The sequence below is a fragment of the Anastrepha ludens genome, chromosome 3 (genome assembly GCF_028408465.1).
Source record: "Anastrepha ludens isolate Willacy chromosome 3, idAnaLude1.1, whole genome shotgun sequence".
In the NCBI taxonomy this organism is placed as follows: domain Eukaryota; kingdom Metazoa; phylum Arthropoda; class Insecta; order Diptera; family Tephritidae; genus Anastrepha; species Anastrepha ludens.
In genome coordinates, this window is record NC_071499.1 from 32,421,536 (window position 1) to 32,444,742 (window position 23,207).

Below are 23,207 nucleotides of genomic sequence, written 5' to 3' on the forward strand. Positions count from 1 at the left end.
CCTTACTAGCGACACTATCTATAGGTATAGAGCTGACTTGAAGCACTGAACAATTACTCAGCAGCGGCACTCGTTGGAGTAATATACAGATATTTGAAAGCAATATTTTCCAATAGAATATGCGGCGTTTGCTTAATTTTAAAGAGATTTTACTGAAACTAAAATAAAATAAATAATTTTTTGGACAAAATAATAAATATTTAGAATTTTTTTGGTCGAAGTAGAACCGATACTAAACTGACCCTTCATGGCCGAACATGGCCGAAACCGAAGTTCAGTCATTTTCTACTAGTGCATGATGCCGCCACTCTAAATCTTGTATTCTATCATTTTTCAATAATGAAGGAAGTTAGATGAACAGAATATGAAAATTCAAATATGTGACATTTCAACAATAATTTGAAAATATCGATTGAGAAAAACAGAACTAACTAATGCTTTTCCTGCTTTTGTTTCAACAAAATTTGTGAAATATTGTGATCAAGAGCATTAAACTCGTATTATATTTTCAAAATTGCAGAGTATATTTATTGATCTCGCCACTATGCGCCCAAGCCCGGCGCGTAGCAACCAATAATAATAAAAATAATATTTACCGCTCGAAAAATTCACCATAGAAATCGCTGCCAATTATTCATCACGATGTTACATGGCAACTCTGAATTAGTGATAAGAGAACGCTACCAGCTGATTAATATTGCAATGACGTTTGGGAAGCCCATTGACTTTAATTTGTTCTCATCACTTATCGTGAGCGAATTTCAAGTTATTTGTGTTTGGAAAAGGAGTGCAAAAGTAAATTGCCGAAAAATGCGCTAACAAATGCAATCACAGTAAAGTATGTGACTGATAAAAAAGGCCAAAGACCACAGCAAAACAAACGAAAAAGGAATTCCAGTTTGCAGCAGCGTTCAATGTAAACGCTAGGCAAATCAGATAGTAGAAACGATGTCCGGGAAGTTACAACGAAATGCGGCAATTGAAAACGCCAATGCGACCGGTGAAGGAACTTCCCATGAGAAACTCAATTATGGCCTAACTACTCGAGTTGCATTAGCGCGTCTGCACGATGATATCGAAAAATTGTTGCGTGAGCATGAGGCCACCTACGCCAAGGAGAGGTAAGTGGCAAAGCAGTATATATGTATGTACATGTGTGTATGTATACATGTGTGACTTAGTCTAGTCTAGTCAAGAGTGTTATTTATGTATGTACATATTGTTATTCTGTTTGCATACTTAATTATTAATAATATTTGGACTCATTCCAAATTTGCTTGTTGTTGTTCATTGCAGCTTCTATCGGAGACTGCGTTCGGCGTTCGTAAAGCCCAGCGATACACCATTGGGATGGCCTGCAATCACTGCCACACTATTCACCATGATTGCTCTACTAATTGGCGACGCGTATCTGGCTGCGATCTGTGTTGCGGCTATCTTATCATTAGATTTGTGCGTGGTGGTGCGCGAGAACAATTTACGTCGCACCGAAATCTACCGCAAGACACGTCAGGCACTCGCCGATATAAAACTCGCTGAACGGGATCTATGTGGCGAGTGGCAACCATGCAATTATCCACATCTTTGTTGTCCAATTTCGCCATGCGTGTCATTGCAGTGGACGTATCGCGATGGTAATATTGTGAATCTTCCGTGGGCGCTCCTAGTGCGGGGCGATCACATCGTGCTACGTCCGGGTCATATCACTCCCGGTCCATGTACGGAAGTGAATGGCAAGCGCACATTTGAAATGCATGAAATATATGGCCCAACACAGGTGAATGATCCGCCAGTGCGTCCATTGGCGAGAGCACCGCTACCCGATTTGGTGTGCAGCTTACAGACGACGCCGTTTTTGGATAACTTGCGTGTCATTTTGGAGAACGCTTTAAAACGACCATCAACGATTTATAATCAGCAGCGTTATTTGGTGGGTAGAATAAATAATACTTTCGGTTTATTTTGTGCAAATGTGATAATTAAATTACGGCAAATTACTTATGACAACTGCAAATAACTCGACGAAAATGATTTGAAGTGTATATTGAGTTAACGTTGGCTTAGAGTCATTCAAATTAGTCGATTACTTCTTAGACAGCTTCAAACAACACCAGTGGCTATATTTCAACTAAGCGAATAATAACTTCAATTCAATCTGCATTCCTGGGTAGCCAATTTTCAATCAGAGGATCGCCTTTGAATTATTTATAAATACAAAAAATAAATATTTTTTTTATTCATTTGCCTTTCGCGGCCTTATATTTTATTTTTTTTATTTAAAAAATCTATTTTTAATTTTCTTATCCTGTAAATAAATAAATAATAATTTTTCATAACCTGCAGCTGGTGACGAAATACATCCAACAATGGGGCTTCATATGTGCTCTTTGTTTAACACTTTTCGCCGGCTTACTACGCATAAATGGTTTGAGCAGCTCGCCCAGTGCGGGGCGCCATTCCGACGAACAGCATTACTGGAAATATGTTTTTCTGGAGACCCCAGCTGCCGCGGTAATACCACTACTTCCACTCATTTTCCCCATCATGTGGATATCGATGAATTTGTGGGGTGTTGCCAGACTACAGTGTTTTCTCAAAATACCACAAGTGCTTATCACTAAGGACTCCGAAAAGTCATTCGAAGAAGACTTGGACACTCCCACCTTTGACTATGAGAATATTTCGTTACTACGTTCAAATGTCTTCCGCAATTGGTGGCAGCTATGGAATGGTGATAGTGAATTGCTACCGCGTTCATCGAATTTGGTACAAGTTTTGGGTTCCATCACTGCCCTTTGTTGCATAGATAAGAAAGGCATACTTTCATGGCCAAATCCGACGGCTGAAAAAGTGTTCTTTTTACACGATACTGACGACGAACACTTAGATGAGCGCAGCACTAGTTGTTCTACGTTGAATACGGAAAGCAATCGAACGAGTCAGGCCGAAAGCAAGGATGGCGGCATTGTGGCCGAAGTTCTGGATCTTACACATGATCAGCATTGCCCGTTCCGTTTGGAGTTCGATGATCATGAGTGGAAGTCGCATATTAAATCTCTTAAACCATTAGGTACGTACATATACAAACATATTTGTATGCCTAAAAACAGACAAATTGGTAATAATTTTTATTATGCGATTAACTATTTTCAGGTCTCGCAATACTACTAAACACGTGCTCGCCCTTGACACACGCACATTACGCGCAATTCTGTGGGCATGTAACCGCTGTGGCAATGCTGGATAAAGATTTAGTGCCCGTCACAAATCGGTATGCCATCGTTGACTCCAGTTTGACTAGCTTTTTGCATGGGTACGTAGTTCATTTTCGATGCTTGCCTTTTCTTTTGGTTGAATATTTTTGGTTTTACTATTGGAATAATTTTAATTTTTTCATATATTTATCTACAATTATGAACGAATTTTCTTCTAAACTCTATTCTATGACCAAATTTAATTTTCTCGATATTTTTATTACATTCAAACCACTTTGTATTTTGCACAAATATTAAGCGAGAAAATTACAGCATCAGTTGTAAAGCAAAAAAAAAAAAAAGAAACGCAAAATTCCAAATTATCAAAAACAAATTTTCTATGCGCACTGTAATAAGGCAAACAGCAAAAATCGTGCTACATACTGCCTCTTAATGAGCCTGCATACTCACATATGTACATACATACGAGTATATGTAAACCGAATTGAATCACTGCATAATTATGTGAGAGCGAAATAGTAAGAATTATTTGAATTCATGTAAGATGCGAAGCTATTTTCTACTGCACTACACTAACGCGCTTAACCATGAAACAACAGTAACAAAACGAAAAAAAAACAAATTACAACAATTTTGGTTTTTGAATTATTACCTTTTTCAATTACTTTGTATACGCGTTTAATTACTAATTTGCATAGGAATTTGTTTTTATTAACGAAAAAACTTTTGTACTCATACAAAAAGCTACGCTGAAGTCTTTAACGCAACAACAGCAGGTTTACTTGCACCGAATATAACCTAACTTTTTCATATACAATTTATAAATAGCTTTTTGTGTTATTAAGAAATTAAATATTGAGCATGAAATTTTTCAAAATTTTCTAATTTGCACACTTTATTTTGTACCTACGTAAACCTTTCTGGCGTAAATAATTGCTTTCTATATTCAAAAGTTAATTTTGTAATAACTTATTTTACTTGTTTCATTTTATAATTTCGTTTATGTATCGGGTGTTTTCTTAAAAGCTTGAGAACTTAAAATGATAATACGAAATAGAAATATTGTTGGAATGAATTAGAATTTGTATTTATTATTTAAAAAATTAATTTGTTTTATTAAATGATTTCCTTTTTTCTTAACATACTTTTATTATTTTCTTTATTTAACCTCTTTTTATTTACTTTTTTATTTAATAATTTTTATAAATTTTTTGGCTAAAATTTAGTATAATGTATATCGCTTTGGAAAAAACGGTAAAAAGGGGGTGATAGAGGGGTGTATTCCCATCTTAAAACTGAAAACAGAACCTGCCGGAGGCTTATAGTTTTTAAGTAATTTAATGTTAAAGTTCTATAATTTAGCGAAAAGTTGGTGTTGCCATACACCTGAAATGAAAACGAAGTTCGCACGCAGGGCTGTTCAGTGGAAGGTTCATTGTAAAACTGCAGTATTTTTTGCTGTAATTTAAAGTTGAGAAATAATTTTGAAAATAAAAACATACAACTCATTTAAACTTAAAAACAATGATATTAAGCGTATCACAAAAAATAATAAAGTAATTAAAATTAAATTAAATTAATTAACACAGTATTTTTGCGTGGAACTCCTTCGGCCGCGCTTCAAAAAAATAACCCTCATCAGTCCAACTCCGGCTACGCAATCCACAGTATTTTTGCGTAGAACTCCTTTTCGCGTGGGCGGCCTTCGGCCGCGCTTCAAAAAAATAACCCTCATCAGTCCAACTCCGTCTACGCAATCCACAGTATTTTTGCGTAGAACTCCTTTTCGCGTGGGCGGCCTTCGGCCGCGCTTCAAAAAAATAACCCTCATCAGTCCAACTCCGGCTACGCAATCCACAGTATTTTTGCGTAGAACTTCTTTTCGCGTGGGCGGCCTTCGGCCGCGCTTCAAAAAAATAACCCTCATCAGTCCAACTCCGGCTACGCAATCCACAGTATTTTTGCGTAGAACTCCTTTTCGCGTGGGCGGCCTTCGGCCGCGCTTCAAAAAAATAACCCTCATCAGTCCAACTCCGGCTACGCAATGCACAGTATTTTTGCGTAAAACTCCTTTCCGTGTTAAAACCATTGAACCCAAAATTAAAACGTCATATGCGTGTATGTAGTAAGCAAGCACAATAACCCCCATTCCCATCATTAACACTAAACTCAAGTACTTAATTTTTGTTTTCATTTGCAGGCATCCGGCAACACCATACTGTTGTAATTCCAATCTTCTTCTTGTTCGCCCTTAAAATTGGAATGTGATTGCATAGGGAAATGAATTTGCATTTAATTTTAATAGATATAATTAGAATATTAGCATAAAAATCGGTAAAAACACGCGTGGGAGTGTATATTTGGTGAATTTTAGTGAAATGTTAAAAAATATAGAGTGTAATGTGGCAAATTATAGTGAAGTTCCCGAGGGCATTTTGAATGTAAATAATTAAAAAATTATTATTTCCCGAATAATTTAAAGTTATAAAGAGTGTTCCTTAACACCTCACTAACATCTCCGCCAAGTTTCATTAAAAAAAACATTATAGTTTGCCAGAAATTCCAAAATATACATTGTTCTAAATTCCAGCCAATTTTTTTATTTACTTTTTTTTATTTATTTTTTTTATCCAATTTTTATTTATTAATTTTTTTTTTTATATTCATTTATTTATTTTTATTAACTTGGTTTTTATTCAATTTTAATTTAATTTAAATTATTATTTTTTTTATAAGTTCTTTTTATTTTTTTATTAATTTGTTTTATTAATTTTGTTTCTTCTTTCTTAAGTTTCTTTTATTAATTACTTTATTTAATTTCTTTTTATTTAATTTTTTTATAATTTTTTTTTATTTATTATTTTTTTGTTATTTAACTTTCTTTTATTAATATTTTTTATTTAGTTTCTTTTTATTTAATTTCATTTGATTTAATTTTTTTTGGTATTTATTTATTAATTTTTATTATAACTTTTTCACGTCTTTATCAAATTATTATTTTATTTTTTTTTTATTTATTTTTTACTTATTGTTTATTATTTTTTACTTAATATTTTGTAGTCTTTTTATACAATACTTTTTTTGTAATATTGTTGCTTATTATTTATATCAATTTTTAATTTAATTGTTTTTTGTTTTATTTGTAATTTTTTATTTATTTTCTTTATTTATGTTTTTTTATTTTTATTTACTTTTTTTATTATATATATTTTTTTAATTTAATTTCATTTTCTTTAATTTTTTTTGTATTTATTTAATTATTTTTATTAACTTTTTCATTTGTTTTTATCAAATTTTTATTTTATTTTTTTATTTATTTTTTACATATTTTTTTATTATTATTTTTATTTAATATTTTGTAATCTTTTTATACTTTTTTTAATATTGTTACTTATTATTTTTATCAATTTTTAATTTAATTGTTTTTTGTTTTTTTTTTATTTATTTTCATAAATTTTTATTTTTATTTAATTTTTTAATTAATTAATTTTTTATTATATTTTTTTTTTATTTCATTTCATTTCATTTTTTTTTTTTTTGTATTTCTTTAATTATTTTTATTAACGTTTTCATTTGTGTTTATCAAATTTTTATTTAATTTTTTTATTTATTTTTTACTTAATTTTTTATTATTATTTTTTATTTAATATCTTGTTATCTATTTATAATTTTTTTTGTTTTTTATATTTTTACTTATTATTTTTATCAATTTTTAATTTAATTACTTTTTGTTTTATTTTTAATTTTTTGTTTAATTTCTTTATTTATGTTTTCTTATTTTTATTTATTTGTTTTATTTATTAGTTTTTTTTATTATATATATTTTTTTAAATTTAATTTTATTTAATTTTTTTGTATTTATTTATTTATTTTTATTAACTTTTTCGCTTGTTTTTATCAAATTTTATTTTATTTTGTTATTAATTTTTTAGTTCATTTTCTATTATTTATTTATTTAATATTTTGTTATCTGTTTATAATTTATTTTTATTTATTATTTTTATCGATTTTTAATTTAATGGTTTTTTTGTTTTTAATTTGTCTTTTTTTATTTTGTTTTATTTATTTTTTTTTATGGGTTTTTCATGTTGATTTATCTTGTCGCCCGCGTCTAGGAGTGGCTTGAATATTGCAATAAATCGATTGTTAATTGCGCTGTATGGAGATCAAATGTCAATGTTGAGCTGATTAATTTTTGGAAACAAAAATTCAGTCATCATGACTCGATAGCGCTCGCCATTCACCGTAACGTCAGCTCCTTCCTCATTTCGACAGAAATAAGCACCGATTATGTCGCCAGTACTCTATGAATTGTTCGCGATTTATTTTATTCATTTATTTTTTTTTTTTTTAATATAAATTTCCACAATTTTGAAGCGTATTCTGGCTTTAAACGATTCATGATGATTTACCAAACCATACTGAACAAAAATGTCAACACAGTTTGCCATTCTCAGCTGTCAAACCATAGTTAAAAATATCGATAGTTCTCATGCAGCCCAAAAAAACACCCGATACAATTATTATTTTATTGTAGCTTATTTATGTTTTCTATATTATTTGTAAATATGCAACAATGCTGTGCGCGTGCATACACTTTTATATACAAGGGACGCACAAAGTCTCGACACACGTTTAGGCCGAACTTCTGCTCCAATTCGTCGTATGCATTTTTATGTTGACTTGACCTAAAGTTTGATTTCGGCTGTAAGTGTCATATTGGTTTTTATGAGAAACTTTTTCGTAGCAGAAATACACTCGGAGGTTTGCCATTCCCTGTCGAAAGGCGACCGCTATCTACAGCGGGTAGTGCAGCAATATTTTCCCAGGTTTTGTTTTTTTTATATTTCACTTTGTTTTTACTTTTTTGTTTATATACAACAAAAATCATTTAACTCAAGGTTTCACAAATTCAACAAATTTTCATCAAAATTTCAAACTTTTTAATCAGAATTTTTAGAAAAGTTCAAGGTAAGCTATAAAAACGGAAAGAAAAAAATTCTGCGTGTTAATTTTGATAATTCCTTTTTTTTCCTTACAATAAAAATTAATTATTTCAACATGAAACCTTTGCATGTGAGACCTTTTCATGAAGATTAAAGCCTTTTTTATCGAATTTACTAGAAATTGCTGTCAATGTGGTCCCGCAGATTTAGGAGAAATAGAAATGTCCCTACTTAACCCTCCGTTGGGCACCCGACTTTTTCGACTTTGGACATGAATTTAGCCTATTTCTATTATACCCAACGAGTTGAGCTTCCAGGTAGCTTCCTAAAATTTAACTTTCTATCAATTTATAGATATAATCTTTTAAAAAGGATCCTCGAACAGATTGAAAAAGCCAGACCCGGTTGTCCAACCCAGGATTAAAAAAAAACGTTAATTCATGGAAAAAAAGGCACATTTTTATGATTTTTTTTTTTGATGACACAGTTAAAATTTATTCGTCAAATCTTTTACTACATAAAACTATAGCATTTGAAGTATATTTTGTGAAATTTTCATCCAAAAATATTTAAAAATACGGCAATGGCAGAAATTATTCGGACGCATCTCAAAAAAAGTAGTTTTGCGGTGCCCCTCATAACTCGGTGTTAAATCATCTGAAATCAAAAAACCAAAGTTATTTCGTTAGATAATCGTTTTCTCCGGGTAACGCCGAGGGTTTTTTGAAATTAAAAATTTTTCGATTTTTGGGAACACGTTAAAGTCAAAAACACGATTTTCGCGTAAAAAATCGGTGAATTAGTTACCGTAAAAACAAAAGTATCAAAAAATTCGAAAAAAAAAACTCTTCGGCGTTACCTTGTAAAACATCTACAGAAAAAGTGTTCAAAATTTCAAAAGGATCGGCGCAGTAGTTTCAAAGTTATGAGGGGCACCGACTTTGAAAACATAAGTTGTGGGAAAAACGCTTTAAAGTTTTAAATACAAAAAAAATCAGAGTAGGTAGCAACACTTACATGGCTGTATCTTTGTAAGTTTTGCTCCTATTCATCTAAAATTTTCACAGAATATTCTTGAAAGGTTCTTCATTTAAAAAATCAAGACGTTACTTAAACTACTTATCCAGAATGAAACCGTCTCCCAAAAAAATATATGTATATTTTTTTTTTTCAAAATTTTTTTGTTTGTTTTTACTTTTCGACTTGATACACTTCTAGCGCTAATTGCACAATCATTTATTGGCTTGTTCCTAAATTCCGTGTTGTTTCTCTATTGGCTTTCGGTGCTAAATTGTTACTATGTATTTTACTATATTTGTGTCTTTAAAATTGTACAAGGTGGCACAAAACTAATCAGTCTGACTTGACCTATACAGCTACAGTATACAACAAACAAGCAATTGAGCGCGGAAAAATGTACATCGTTCAAAATCAGTTTTATAGTTTATTTAGTAAAAGAGTTATTAAAAAAAAGATTGGTTGATTAATTTTGCGCCACCTGTATTATCACATATTGGACTTGCATACTTATACAAATCGCCATACAAAATCCATTTGTGATCATAGCTTCGTATGATGCCCGTCGACTATCTAAGTGTTTGTGTATTTACAAATTTTTACATGAAAACATTTACTTTTTATAGTTTTATTTTTTAATTATACTAGTACACTAATTTTACTTTTAACGCTGTTCCATGTACTTATGTGTAGTAAACATCTATTAGCACATATATTTCCATATACAAGGAACAAAATTACAAGACATATTTCAATGCTTAAACCTACTGCTCATCACTTCACATGCAACAATAAAAAAATCTAAATATTCAAATCAGTTACTAATTTCTAATTTTATAAATACAACTTGAATTGGCGGTCAGACGTTGTCTCTGTGAATTGGCCAAACAAATCGGTTTTACCGATCACGCCACAGATCGTTTTTCGCTCGAGGGTCAGCTTGCTTCCTACAGGCATTTGGTGAGTAGCGACTTTCTTTTTTAATAAATTATAAATAAGAAGTATGGAAGAGTCTAAGTTAGAGTGCATGTTTTTATTTTAATTAAACCTTTCTTTTTAAATAATGTGCCGTGCACCCTCCATTCCCCAAAATTGGTAGTCATGTTATTTGCGCTGGTTTCATTGCTAATCTGTGCTGCCTTAGGGCAGAAATCGCTTTTGTTTTGTAACTGTAAAATTACCGCGATATGACCGGTGGGTGCAGTTTTTCACCGACTTCTCCCACTTCAAATTGCAGCTAACTTCATTTGAAACTTAACTCATTAAAATCTTAAATGTTGGGAGATGGGCGTGATTTTTGTCAGCGTTGAATAAGTGTCAGCATTGAGTAAGAATGAATGAAATCGTTTTTGCTGTATTAAAGAACATTTTGGAATGTTTGAGAATAACGGTTTTCGTGTTGGGCGTGCAGCTGCTTCTACGCCTATGAGGGGTTTTGTTTTTATAAGTACAACATTTGGAATATCGCCTGGTGGGCGACAAATTTTATTAATTTGAGATATTATTATAATGAGATAAATATTAAAATAAAATAATTCTTAATAACACATTGGCTGAAAAGTCCCGGGCCTAATAAAGAAAACACTTTTTTTTGTTCAAAATTTGCTTTATTCATCAATGTAATTTCCATTAAGGGGTTCCGGTGGTCTAAAGCTCGAAAATTTAGGGTATTTCAGGAAGTGTAAAAAAGTTAAAAACGCTGCTGCAGAAATAAACACTGTTCATGGAGAGGATACCATGAATGTAAAGACTGCGCAAAAGTGGTTTTCAAAATTCCGAAGTGGTAACTGCGACGTGGAGGATGCCCCGCGCGCTGGTCGTCCTGAAGTCTTTAACTCCGACGCCTTGCTCGTACCCGTGGAAGCTGAGCCAAATTTGACAGTCGATATGATAGCTCAGAGGTTAAATTCATCGCATGGAACAGCTCACAGGCACCTGGTTCAGTTGGGAAAGGTTTCAAAGCTGGGAAAATGGTTTCCGCATAGACTTTCCGTCGCCATCCTTCAGCAGAGAGTGAATGTGTGTTCTCAGCTACTGCAACGGCTTGAAAATGAAAGCTTTTTGAACCGTATCGTTACTGGTGATTAAAAATGGGTCCTTTAACATAATGCTGTTCGCAAACCCCAATGGTTAGATCAAGATGAAACACCAGAACTGACCCCTAGAAATGGCCTTCACCCCAAGAAGATTCTCCTGTCTATTTGGTGGGATATGGCCGGTATTGTTTATTATGTACTTCTGGAGCCAAACCAGGCGATAACTGCTGATTATTATTCCCATCAGCTATCAAACCTGAATGAGGGAGGCACTTAACAAAAATCGACCGTCTTTTGTGAATAGACGCAAAGTTTTGTTCCACCACGACAACGCAGGACCTCATACCGCAAGGCAAACATTAGGCAAGCTGAACGAGCTCGGATATTGCACCTTGTGATTATCACCTTTTCCGTGGACTTCAATCCCGTATGAGTAACAAGAACTACTCCTCAAAAGACGCTATAAAAAGGGATATCGAAGCTTATTTTGGTTCCAAGGGCAAACCATTTTTTGGGCAGGGAATTAAAAATTTGCCTAAACGTTGGAAAGACATTGTAAAAAATGAAGGAAAATATATTATTGATTAATGAATACTTTAAACATCTTTTTTATTAAATTGAAAACCACCTTTAAAAAACGCACGAACTTATGGACAGACCTGATAGAACAAAAACAAAATTGACAAAATGCCGCGGTTTTGAATTTGATACTCTAAAAATCGGTGTTATTTTAGTTTTTTATAAAAAAATACGAAATAATTGAAATAATAATATGATGCTAGTACGGGCGATAGCCATTAAACATATTAAAATTTCAGACGATTCGGTTGACTAGTGTTTTTTTTTTGGTTTGATAGCACCAGGCCGAAAAAAGTCGATTCGAGATAAATGAGTTTAAAGCTTGAAGTACAGGAGCGCGCGGACCGCTCTGTACCTAGCTAATGGGCTGTAGAAGCTATAATATTGGGAAGTTCCGCATGAAAATTTCACAGTATATTCCATATGTATGTATATACTATACTTTCGAAATATCGAAAAACAAAACATTGATTTTTTGAAATTTCTAGTCCAACGGGGTCCCTTTAAGAACAACACAATCATTCCAGCGCCGCATTTCAATACCATTTTGTAGAACGATTTATCTTTTGCCTCAATATATAGTAGGCCTCAGTTTCAGCGATAACCTCCTCATTCGAGTGAAATTTCGTACCGACAAGCATTTTTTTTAGGTCTGCGAACGGCCAGTAGTCCCTGTGAGCCAAATCTGGCGAATACGGTGGATGTGGGAGCAATTAGAAGTTCAATTCATGTAGTTTTGCTATGGTGTTCATTGACTTGTGACTAACTTATTTGTGGTCAACAATTACCACTTTGTACAAAGCTTTCACATAGTCAAATGCTCATGCAATATAAAGCCAATGCGATCTTTTGATATCTTCAGGATGTCAGCCAACTCACGCATCTTCACTTTCGACCATTCAAATCGAATTGTTGGATTTTTGTTATGTTTTCTGGTATTACCGCCTCATTTGGACGTGCTTTGCATTGTGCATCATCGGTGTCTCTACGACGACTCACAACTAACAACTGCCTTTTTAAGGTTAATACTAACTAAAAAAGAGATAAATGCAATAAAACTATGTGTTCGGCCCGGCACTTTTTAGCCCATGTGTTAGTACCATAAAATATTTTATAAAAATTCCGAATCAAAATATTACCAAAACATCAAAAGAGCTACATTTATGCGTACATAAAAATACATGCATAAATATTTGCATATATCTACATATGTACGTTTACCGTAGGATTGCTTTCTGAGCGGACAAAAATCAAAAATTCGGTTGTTCCAAGTATAGACGTATTTGATATCAAGGATGATAGATTACCAGGATTGGCCAATCAGCTATGGGGAAAAACGAAATTGGGGAAGTAACTTCGGCTGTCACGTCACCGAGTACTCGGCAGCATAACTTCTGCCCGTTCATTTCACACGTATTCACACACTCGTCCAATCAGAGGAATGATCGATTTACAAGGTTTGGCCAATAACTATGGTGAAAAACAAAGTTGTGAGGGGGCTTCGGTCGCCACGTCGTAGGCGATTCGTCACCCGAGTTCATTTTAGATGTATTCACACACCAATCAGTCATTGTTCAGATAGCAAAGAAGACAAATAAGCGAATACTTTGCTGATTTTTTTTTTTCGTATATCACTAACACAATCTCAGTTTTTCGTAAGCAAACCGTTGTCTTGACCCCGATGACGTGAACCAATCAGCAGGTTCCTTCAAATTCGCTGAGAGCCGGTTAACGGTCTAATACTGGCCAACCATTTGCAATTTTTTCAACATGTTTTTGCTATTGTTGGAATGCTTCAAATGTTGAATCTTTTTCTTAGTCTTAATTTCATCGCAAAATTGAAAGCTATCAAAAGGACAAATTAGGTTAGTGGACTAGAGTATTAAGGAAAAACTTTTATCTAAACCCCACATTTCCTTATTTTTGCAGACTTTTTATATCTGGTCATACCACTGCGATTTACTTACTTTTTCTTTTTACTCTGTACGAACAAAGTCATTGGTGCTCGCCTCTCGACGCGATGATTTACCTATTCTCTTCGTCTCACACTTATTAATTTTACCAATTATTTAAATTCATTTATGTAAAATACACAAGCATTTTATGTTTTCTTTTTCTTAATATGACGTACTCGGCAGTCATTTTTTTTAATAGTTGTATTATGCATCAAATATAGTGGCAAATATTTGCAAAAATTTTGTAGATTATGCAAGATTGTAAATTGATAAAAAAAAGTGAAACATTTAAAATAAAAATTTTCAACTTTCAAATTTCATTAAAAAAAAATATAAAAATGCGGCAACGGGTTTTAATTAAAATTCCTAGAAAAAATGTTGGCATGCAGTTTTGTAGCCCACTAACTTCTAGTACAGGGTCTGGCACTCGAAGTGTAACTAATTAAAAAAAACCATACATTTGGTATGGAAAATTTCTTTTATTCAATTCAAAGTAAAAAATGTGTGGAAATAATACGAAATTAAGAATAATTTTGCTTTTGCCTTGACTATGGCCTTGAGACGGTCCAGAAACGATTCGCAAGCTGTCCGAATGTGACTCTCAGGTATTTTGGCCACTCGCGAACAATGGCTTTTTTTCAGCGCCTCGAGACTTATGAGTCTTTTAGTTCGGTCTTTGCTCTTCAAAATGGCCCAAAGAGAATAATGCTTTGAACTCGCGCCTGGTGAATTTGAGAGCCATTGTGTGGACGTTATGAAGTTCGTAACGCTGTTTTTTATTTTCACATTTACCTTGACACCAGGTTCGATGAAAACGATTTGAGAGCGCCCATCTGTGATTACAGCGGCCCAAGTCAGGGGTGCTGCCTCCTGCTGGCCAATCGGTGACTCAAATTCTCGTATGAACGGTCAGTCAAATAAACGTTTTGGCAGTTTACGAATTGCGCAATTTGAAAATCTTTCTCGTCAGAAAACACAATGTTCGGACCGCTTTAGGCCAAGCGAAGCAACTCCTTCGCTTTCTCAAGTCAGACTTGTTCCTGCTTTGGTGTGAGATCATACGCCTTTTGGGTCTTGTAACACTTGACTTTGAAATCATTTTCAGTATGCGGCGGATGCTACGGTCAGATATTTTCAGTTCTTTCGCCATTTGATTGGCACTTCGTCGGGGATTTCGCTCAAGTCACTTCTTCATTTTTTTGTACCATTTTACGTGCTGTTGCGGTCTTTTGATGACCACCTCGTTGACGTTTTGCGATGCTACCAGATGAGTAATGGTGCGATAAACAAAAACTTTATTTATATTAAGGTGTTCGAGCTCACGAACAAGCGCTGATGATGATATCCAGCCAAATAGGTATAATGCAATCACACTATTACGTTTGAAATCCATTACTGATTTTCTTTTTTCGCGTTTACTCTCCGCTTCCGTGCGCTTGTAAACAATGCTCTGGACTGTCATTTAGCCAACTAACAGAAAGCTGATGCCCGTGCATCAGCTGCGCGAGCGGTCGGAAGTTGGTTACACTTCGAGTGCCGGAGCCTGTACAAAAAGTCCAATTTTAAAGTTGCTGAAAAATTCCATTTTTTATAATTTCTTTCCTTGAAGGTGATGCGTGTATTCTCCAAATAAAACGAAAGCATTTGAACAGAGGCATTCCGCTAGACACCCGGAATGTTTTGATGTACAATCGGTCGTTTTGTAGAAATAATGTCATAATTAAAAAAAAAAGAAAATATGCAGCTTTGTCGGAGGCTACATACTCTATGTTGTGTAAAAATTCATAATCGACATATGTATTTTAACAGTTTCTCATTGGAATATAGACGTAGTAGGATTTATAGCAGCTATTTCGTGAAACCTTTTTCAAGAAATCAATTATAAGCCAGTTCGCCACAAACTGAGAAAATTGTGAACCTCGAAAGCTTTTGTGGTTCTTTCTTCAATTTTTATTTCAAATCAATCCAAGAATGATGAATACAATTCGTTTCTCAATTCTGTATTCGATTCGCCTTCAAATCAATCAATATCAAGTACAAATATTCGCCGCTTCTTAAACTCCGGCTGAAGTTATAATTTTAGGCTGAGTAGAAGAAGTGGTAATCTCCGAAAAAGCAGCTATAATTTTTTTTACCATAGAAATATAAATTGGCCTTGAGCTCACAAAACCAAAATTAATATTTAAAATTATTAAACCGTAGTAAAAACAAAAATGTGAAACACAAATATAATCTCTATTGTTTTTCTATTTCTCACTTTTGCCTTTTGCAGCAACCGGAGGTAGTTCGCCGTGACATACGCTTCGCACGGCAACTCCAACTTTCATCCAAAGTGAAGGTGCCTTTTCCACACTCATTGTCGGTTGTGATGCGCGAAAACCCTGGTGGCTACCTTTCGCTCTTCACGCAAGGCACCGCCGACATAATAATGGATTTTTGTGATGATTTCTGGGATGGCAAAGATTTGCGCCCACTGTCGGCACAGGATCGCAAAAAAGCGCTCGATTTCTATCAACGCAGCGCACTCACCGCCTACTGCACGGCCTTTTCATATCGCCCACTCCGTCATGGCATCAATGGTGCGCTAAGTGGCGCAAAACACACAGGCGGTCCCATCGCTTACCTCGAGTTACCACCCGAGTCAAAAATACGTATGCAACATGTAGATCGTGCGCATTGTGACTTTGAGAGTGGGCATGGTCATGCCAAATTGAGTCACAGCATCAGCACCGATTCGCTGCTATTCTCCGAGAGCAAAGACGATGACATTAACGATGTGGATGGTTGTTTTGAGATGCAATGCCATCAGGTGTTCATTGGTATGGTTACGATGCAGTACCAGGCCCAGACCGATATTGTGCAGCTGGTGGAGCGACTGGAACGCGCTTGCATACGATTTGTGCATTTCAGTAAGGAAAATGAGCTACGCTCGCGTGTGTTCTCGGAAAAAATGGGCCTCGAATCGGGTTGGAATTGTCATATATCGCTGTTGAACGAAGCAGACGATAAGGCATCGACGAATACTGGCGCCGCCACAAACGCAAATGCTGAAAAGGCTAACAACATTAGTGGTACGTCAGCGGCAGGGCAAACGCCCATGCGCTCTGGTAACAAAGATGCGCATACTAATATTGCGAACAATCATGATCACACAACAGCCATTATCACCATAAACAACAACAACACTGCCACAAGCACCATCAATTCGACCACCACTGCCATTACTAGTAATAATACTTCATTGCCTCATAATGTTGAAAACATGAATCAGTGTAGCAGCACCATGCACCCCAACACAACCATCAGCAACCAAAACAACAACAACAACAGTAGTATTAGTAGCACGCATCACACTCATCAAACGCACCTAAATACATCGAACATTGCAGGAGGTGTTGGAGGCGCTGGCAACGACGCCGATGACGAGGGTAGCGACTTGCATCGACTGCTGCCGCCACCCAATCTCGAGTCTTCCAAAACGCTTAGCTCATCAGCTCCTGGCGCAATCTCCAATCCCGACGACTACAATGCGGTGCAGCTCAGCTCAACGCCGACATCTCGTCGCAGTAGCGCCAGCTATGGTGATGGTAACGACAAAGAGCAATCCTTGCACTTAGTTGGTGATGGCGGGGTCGACGCAGAAGGAGCGCATGCTAGCAAAGCTACTGCCGATGCTGTTGCAGAGGAAAACCGCCAATCGGAGGATTCCGCCATGGATGAAAACTGTCGCTCCATGAGCATCATAACAGAAAGCACCGAACAAAGCGCTCCGGTACACTTTGATATGTCGAATCGTGCCAAATTGCCGCGTGGCATCGAGAATATACGTCCACATTTGGAGCAAGTCGATAATGTACCGTTGCAAGTGTCACTTTTCACCGACTGCTCGCCCGAAGCGACACGTCAAATGCTCGATATTATGCAGTCGTATGGAGAGATTGTCGTCTGCCTCGGCTCTTCGGCAAGCAATTCAAATGCGAAAATTTTCTTGCAGGCTGATTGCAGCATTGCTGTGGAGCCATTATATCCGCAAGTTTGCCAAGATATTGCTGCATTCACGGAGAGCAATTTGACTAATAATAAATTACGCCTGCTACGCCTTAAAAAAGATCTCAATGGCGAGGAGAAGTATGGCAGTCATGAGCCCTACACCACCGAAGAATTGCTCGAGAGCGGCTTCTATGGGAATGACGAGCCACAAATGCGCCCAATGCAAGCATCTGGCAACACCCTGTCGCCCGTCTATCTCAGCCGACTACTGAATTCGTTGGCCTGTTCAATATCCGTGTGTCGTGACGAGCCTTTGTCACTGGTGGCCATTATCGAGCTATCGCGTCGTTTCTCTTCAGGGCTCTGGAATTGTATACAATATTGGGCTTGCTGTGCTGGCGCACTTTCCGTAATTAACATCTTGAGCGCCTGCCTTTCATTGCCACCGCTACTGACGCCGCTCATGGTGATCTACTTGATGAGCATACCGGTGCCACTGATTGCTCTAGCGCTGGCGCACATCGATATTGACCCGAAGATTATGAACCGCGCAACGGGGAAGAAACAAACTGAGTATGACACGCAAGTTTTTGGTTTTGTGCTTTGGTGTTACGGCTGTAAATTTATCGCGCCTATTTTGGTATTGGTGAGTACGTATGCAAGTTAAGTTGAGTTTTAGATGTAAGAATTTTCGGGAGAGTTTTGTAAATTTTGGCTCACGACATATCAGCGACGCAATCCATATGTTGGTTGTTCTTACGATTTCATTCGCCTTCGGCGCACTTCTACAACTCCTAACAGGCGTATGAAATATTTGATACCATCATATTTACCGCATTTATCCAAGGGTTATCTAGAAGCTACGACTTACAATCATGCCAAAGTATTACCTCAGCTGTTCAACAATAGAAATTTACAGCATTTTTTTTAATTCTAAACGTTCCTACGACAGTCGAATCGACGTTACTCTTACGCCATGGGTGCTGTCGGTTCATCAGCATTCCGTATAACGCATTGTATAGGATGTTACAACAATACACATCAAGAAGCAGAACTCCATACGCTGACATATCATTGAATCAAAATTCACATAATTAAAACAATTAAAATTGAAGGTGTCTGAGTTCCTCTCAAAAATATAAAGTAAGGGTTTTCCCAAGAATAATAGAAAGATGATATTCTTTCCATCATGGGGTTTTCCAATAACAGGTGTAAGGTGTTAAACAGGACAGATGATTAACGATTATTTATGGCCAGAATTGGATGGTATTAATCTGGACAACGTTTGCTTACAACAAGACGGCGCTACGTGCCACACAAGCAACGAAACCATTGATCTTTCACGGGAAAAGTTTCCGGTCCGTGTTGTCTCTCGAAGAGGTGATCACAATTGGCCACCGAGGTCTTGTGATGTAACACCTTGTGACTTTTTTCTTTGGAAAATAGAAGGTCTACGCGAACAGTCCAGAGTGGATTCAAGTCCTCAAAGATGGAATTCGTGAGGCTATCGAGGTCAGGGCAGCCACTTTGCACTTCGGTTATGGAAAATTTCATGAAAAGGATATTGTCCTGTAAGCGTGGTCGTGGTGGTCATTTGCCTGATGTTATTTTCCACGATTAACGGCACACCTTCCTCTTTATAATGAAATAAACATCCGATCATTTATATTAAAAAATAGCATTTTTCTTTGAATATCAAAATAACACCTTTTATTGGAAAACCCTTTATTTAAGGGCCCGAACTACTGGTCAGGGCCACCCGAAATTATGAATTATGCGCAAAGAAAATGCCATCTGCCCTAATTACTTTTTATACGCTAATGCTTTTACTTTTTATTACTTCTATTCGAAAACAGGTTTTGGCCTATTGTACATTTATGGCCCATCCCATCGAGCTCATGGACATTGATGAAGAAAAATTTCATATAAATCTGCATATTGCGCGCATTTTTTCATTTCTTGGCATTTTAGTGCATTTTGGTAAGCATACAGTTTTTTTAAATAAAATTTTTATTTAATGACATTGTTTTTTGATACATTTTTTTTTTAATTTTTTTTTTTAAATTTTTTTTTTATAAATTTTTTTTAATAAATGTTTTTTTTTAATTATAAGTTAATTTTTTTTTAATTATTATTTTTTAAATAACTTTTTTTAATTATAGTATATACATACATACCTACATATCTGTATCAGACTATATAATTTTCGTATATATTTTAACATTTAAATAAAATTTTTTTTTTTAACATTTTTTTTAATAATTTTTTTTTAATTAATTTTTTTTTTTCCAAATATAAATTAATTTATTTTTTTTTGATATTAAATTAATTTTTTTAATTACTATATACAGCTGCGGTCAAAATCTTAGTAGTCACATACGTAAAAATGGAATGGGTTAAAAAAGTGCGTGTCATCGCTTTTATAAAAAAATTTATTTTTTCCCTCTTATAGCCCACATGTCAACCAAAACAAATCCCAAAAAAAATTCAACGTTTATCTTATTTCAGTAAGGTAAAATTTTATTTAGAAAAACTGCAGCGAATTTTGAGCAGTCAAAAACTTAGTAGTGTAACAAATTGTAAGAAAAATGTTTACAAAACTTTTTTATGAGGATGATTGCATTTTTATTTTTACATGGGGTTTTTTTAGTTTTTAAATTAATTAATTTAATTTTGTTGCATCACCATTATTCTTTAGAATTGCAGCACAACGGCGTTGCATTGAGTCAACAAGTTTTTGGCATCTTTCAATCGAAATTGACTCCCATGCGCTCTTTACAGCTTCCCATAGTTGCGTATTAGATGTTGGCTTGCCGTGGGCTACTGCCTTCTTGACATCAACCCACACATTTTCAATGGAGTTTATGTCTGGTGACTGTGGCGGCCATTCCATTACGTTGATCTGACTCTCCTCAAACCATCTTTTACAACTTGGCACGTGTGTTTGGGTTCGTTGTCTTGCTGGAACTTCCAAACAAGCGGCATTTCGTCTCTGGCATATGGCAGCATCATGTCCTTGAGTATACAGGGTTTGATTGAAAAGTAATGAGCCTTCCCGCGCGGAGCGTCTGCCAAGCGATCAACCGGACTTCTTCTTGTTCCCGCGCCTGAAAAGAAAACTGAAGGAGAGGCGTTTCGACTCCATCGAGGCGATCCAAAAAACTGTGACAGCCGAATCGAGCGCGATTCCGGGGAATGAGTTTAAAAAATGTTTCCTGCAGTGGAAGGACCGCTACCAGCGGTGTATTGACGCTCAAGGGTCCTATTTTGAAGAATATTAGTTGTATAAGCCAAAAGGTTTAATAAATAAATAATATAAATAAGGCTCATTACTTCTCAATCAAACCCTGTATCAACATATGAGCCCCAGTCATCATTTCCTTAACCCAATGAATGAGTCGCACGCCTAGCCAAGAAAAGCATGCTCAGACCATAATGCTAGAACCAACATGCTTTATTGTTTTTGTTTGACAATCTACGACTTTTCCGACCATAAAATGTTCCGCCATTTGGTGGAAGACCAATTTATATGTTCTTTGGCGAATCGAAGTCTCTTTTCTACATGCGTTCTTGTCAACAACGGTACTTTTCTTGGACTGTGGGCAGCCAGGTCGTAGTCACGCAAACGCCGACGAACAGTCTCAACACTCGACGACACTTTTAAGGCATCTTTTATCTCAGTAGCAGCCGCAAATGGAAACTGCTTTGAATATCTGACGATAGACTTAACTTCTCTTGCCGACATTGCTAGCTTTCTTCCACGCTTTTTGCCACTTGGTATGTACTTGATGGCGTTACGTATCATTGTTGGTGAGCAATCGATCAGCAATAAATTTTTTTGTGGAACAGTAGGTCCCTCCATTTGTGGAACAACATCAAGACGCACACCACAAAAAGGAGAAACACCCAAAAAAGGGTGTACGCGCCAATTTAAAAAAAAATATCTATTTTTTTATAAGGGCGCGTTACTCGGGTGTGCAATTTTTCCTTCTGGACATTACTGAATGAGGAATATGGTAATAAAAAATTAGCCATTCGTTTATTTAATTGATATAGTGTAGATCAATTAAATAAACTTATTTCACCGTTTGTTTTTTTTTAATTTTCACAAAGATAGTCGCGATAATATTAATTTTTCACACACTACTAAGATTTTGACTGACTAAAAGTCCGTTTCAACTAAAATTTCATGCAAAATTAACGAACCCAACAGGTTAAGTTTAATAAATGATTGCATAACTTGAAGCCGACTACTTAATCTAACGGTTTTTACAGTAGATGGCGAAAAATTGTCGTGATAAAAAACCACTTAACTATAATGAGCCATAAGCACTACTAAGATTCTGTCCGCCACTGTACATGCATACATACATACATACGAGTACATATCTATATCAGACTATATAATTTTAATACATATTTTAACATTTCAGTCGTGATTTCTGGCTGCTTCGTGCATCGCGATCACTCGCTGTGGCAGCGCAATCCCTTCCGCAATCGCATTTGGGCTTTCACCTGCGGCTGTACGCTGCTCGTGCACGTCGTCATATGCGCGGTGCAAATATTGCTGCACGACACCTACTACCACGAGGTATGTGGCATGTGGCCAGCAATAGTTTTTCTCTACTGTGGCAGTTTTATAAGTCTGATTATCACAGAAATTTGCAAGTGGCAAGAGATTAAGTGAGTTTATTTTTTATTGGTTACTATTTAGAATTTTATCGATTGTATCTCATATTGAATATCTTTTCTCGTTTGAACCAGAGTAAACACACGTTATCAACGCCGTGCGAGGCTGGACTTTGGCACCAAATTGGGCATGAATTCACCGTTTTAAAATTGCGACTGATCATAAGCATTGAGTATTCAAAAATCTAAAGAGACTAATTTCGTTATCAAAGAAATAAAAATAAAACGATGCAAGAAGCGCATTAAAAAGACCATAAATTTACGAAAAATCAAAAACTATAATACAATTAAAAAAAATACTACCCTTGTACACATGTGTGCGCGGCTATAAAAAATATATTTAAATATAAGAAAAATGATGAGCAATTCAAGGCCTAATGTATGGGCTGCAGGAAAAAAATCAAAGAAGATTAAAAAAAAGTTTGCTTGTACTTACATTTGTGCCGCATGCGGAATGCGAATGCGCCGCTGAGAATATCCATCTAACAACATTCTCTAACGTATAGCAAAATGCATTTACAAATATGAATTTACGTAGAAGAAAAAAAAGTGTAAGGTTTTTGAAAACCTTTAATGCCGAAAAGCGATATTCAATTGACATTAAAAATTAAACCAATTAAGGGGACAGATGCCTGTAAACGGCCATATTCTTTCCTGATTTTCATTAAAATTATTTAAAATGAAGAAGTCAATATATTTTTTTCAAAATTGGCATACAGTTTATTTATACATTAAAATAGTATAAATTTTTTTTTTATTTTAATTATTTAAAATGGCGGA

At 35.4% G+C, this 23,207-nt stretch overlaps 1 protein-coding gene across 3 annotated transcripts; it reads left to right on the top strand.

Annotated features, from left to right (window-relative positions):
* Nucleotides 1-718: 718 nt before the first annotated feature.
* On the top strand, nt 719-23,207 carry LOC128857346 (transmembrane protein 94). Of its 3 annotated transcripts, XM_054093060.1 has the most exons (10): nt 719-1,121; nt 1,297-1,930; nt 2,344-3,070; nt 3,154-3,313; nt 10,042-10,138; nt 16,021-16,819; nt 17,138-18,384; nt 19,595-19,718; nt 22,172-22,421; nt 22,503-23,207. In XM_054093060.1, the coding sequence occupies exons 1-10, from the start codon at nt 949-951 to the stop codon at nt 22,573-22,575; spliced, it is 4,284 nt and encodes a 1,427-aa protein (XP_053949035.1). In that variant the 5' UTR covers nt 719-948; the 3' UTR covers nt 22,576-23,207. The 3 variants fall into 3 exon arrangements, with proteins under 3 accessions (XP_053949035.1, XP_053949033.1, XP_053949034.1); XM_054093058.1 differs by having other exon boundaries at nt 16,021-18,384; XM_054093059.1 differs by having other exon boundaries at nt 3,154-3,271; nt 16,021-18,384.

Bases quoted from the DNA above. Each gene is read 5' to 3' on its own strand.
- LOC128857346 (XM_054093058.1), top strand. From the start codon at position 949: ATGTCCGGGAAGTTACAACGAAATGCGGCAATTGAAAACGCCAATGCG. The intron at 1,931-2,343 runs GTGGGTAGAATA...CATAACCTGCAG, and splicing joins ATAATCAGCAGCGTTATTTG to CTGGTGACGAAATACATCCA. The intron at 3,314-10,041 runs GTACGTAGTTCA...ATTGGCGGTCAG, and splicing joins TTGACTAGCTTTTTGCATGG to ACGTTGTCTCTGTGAATTGG.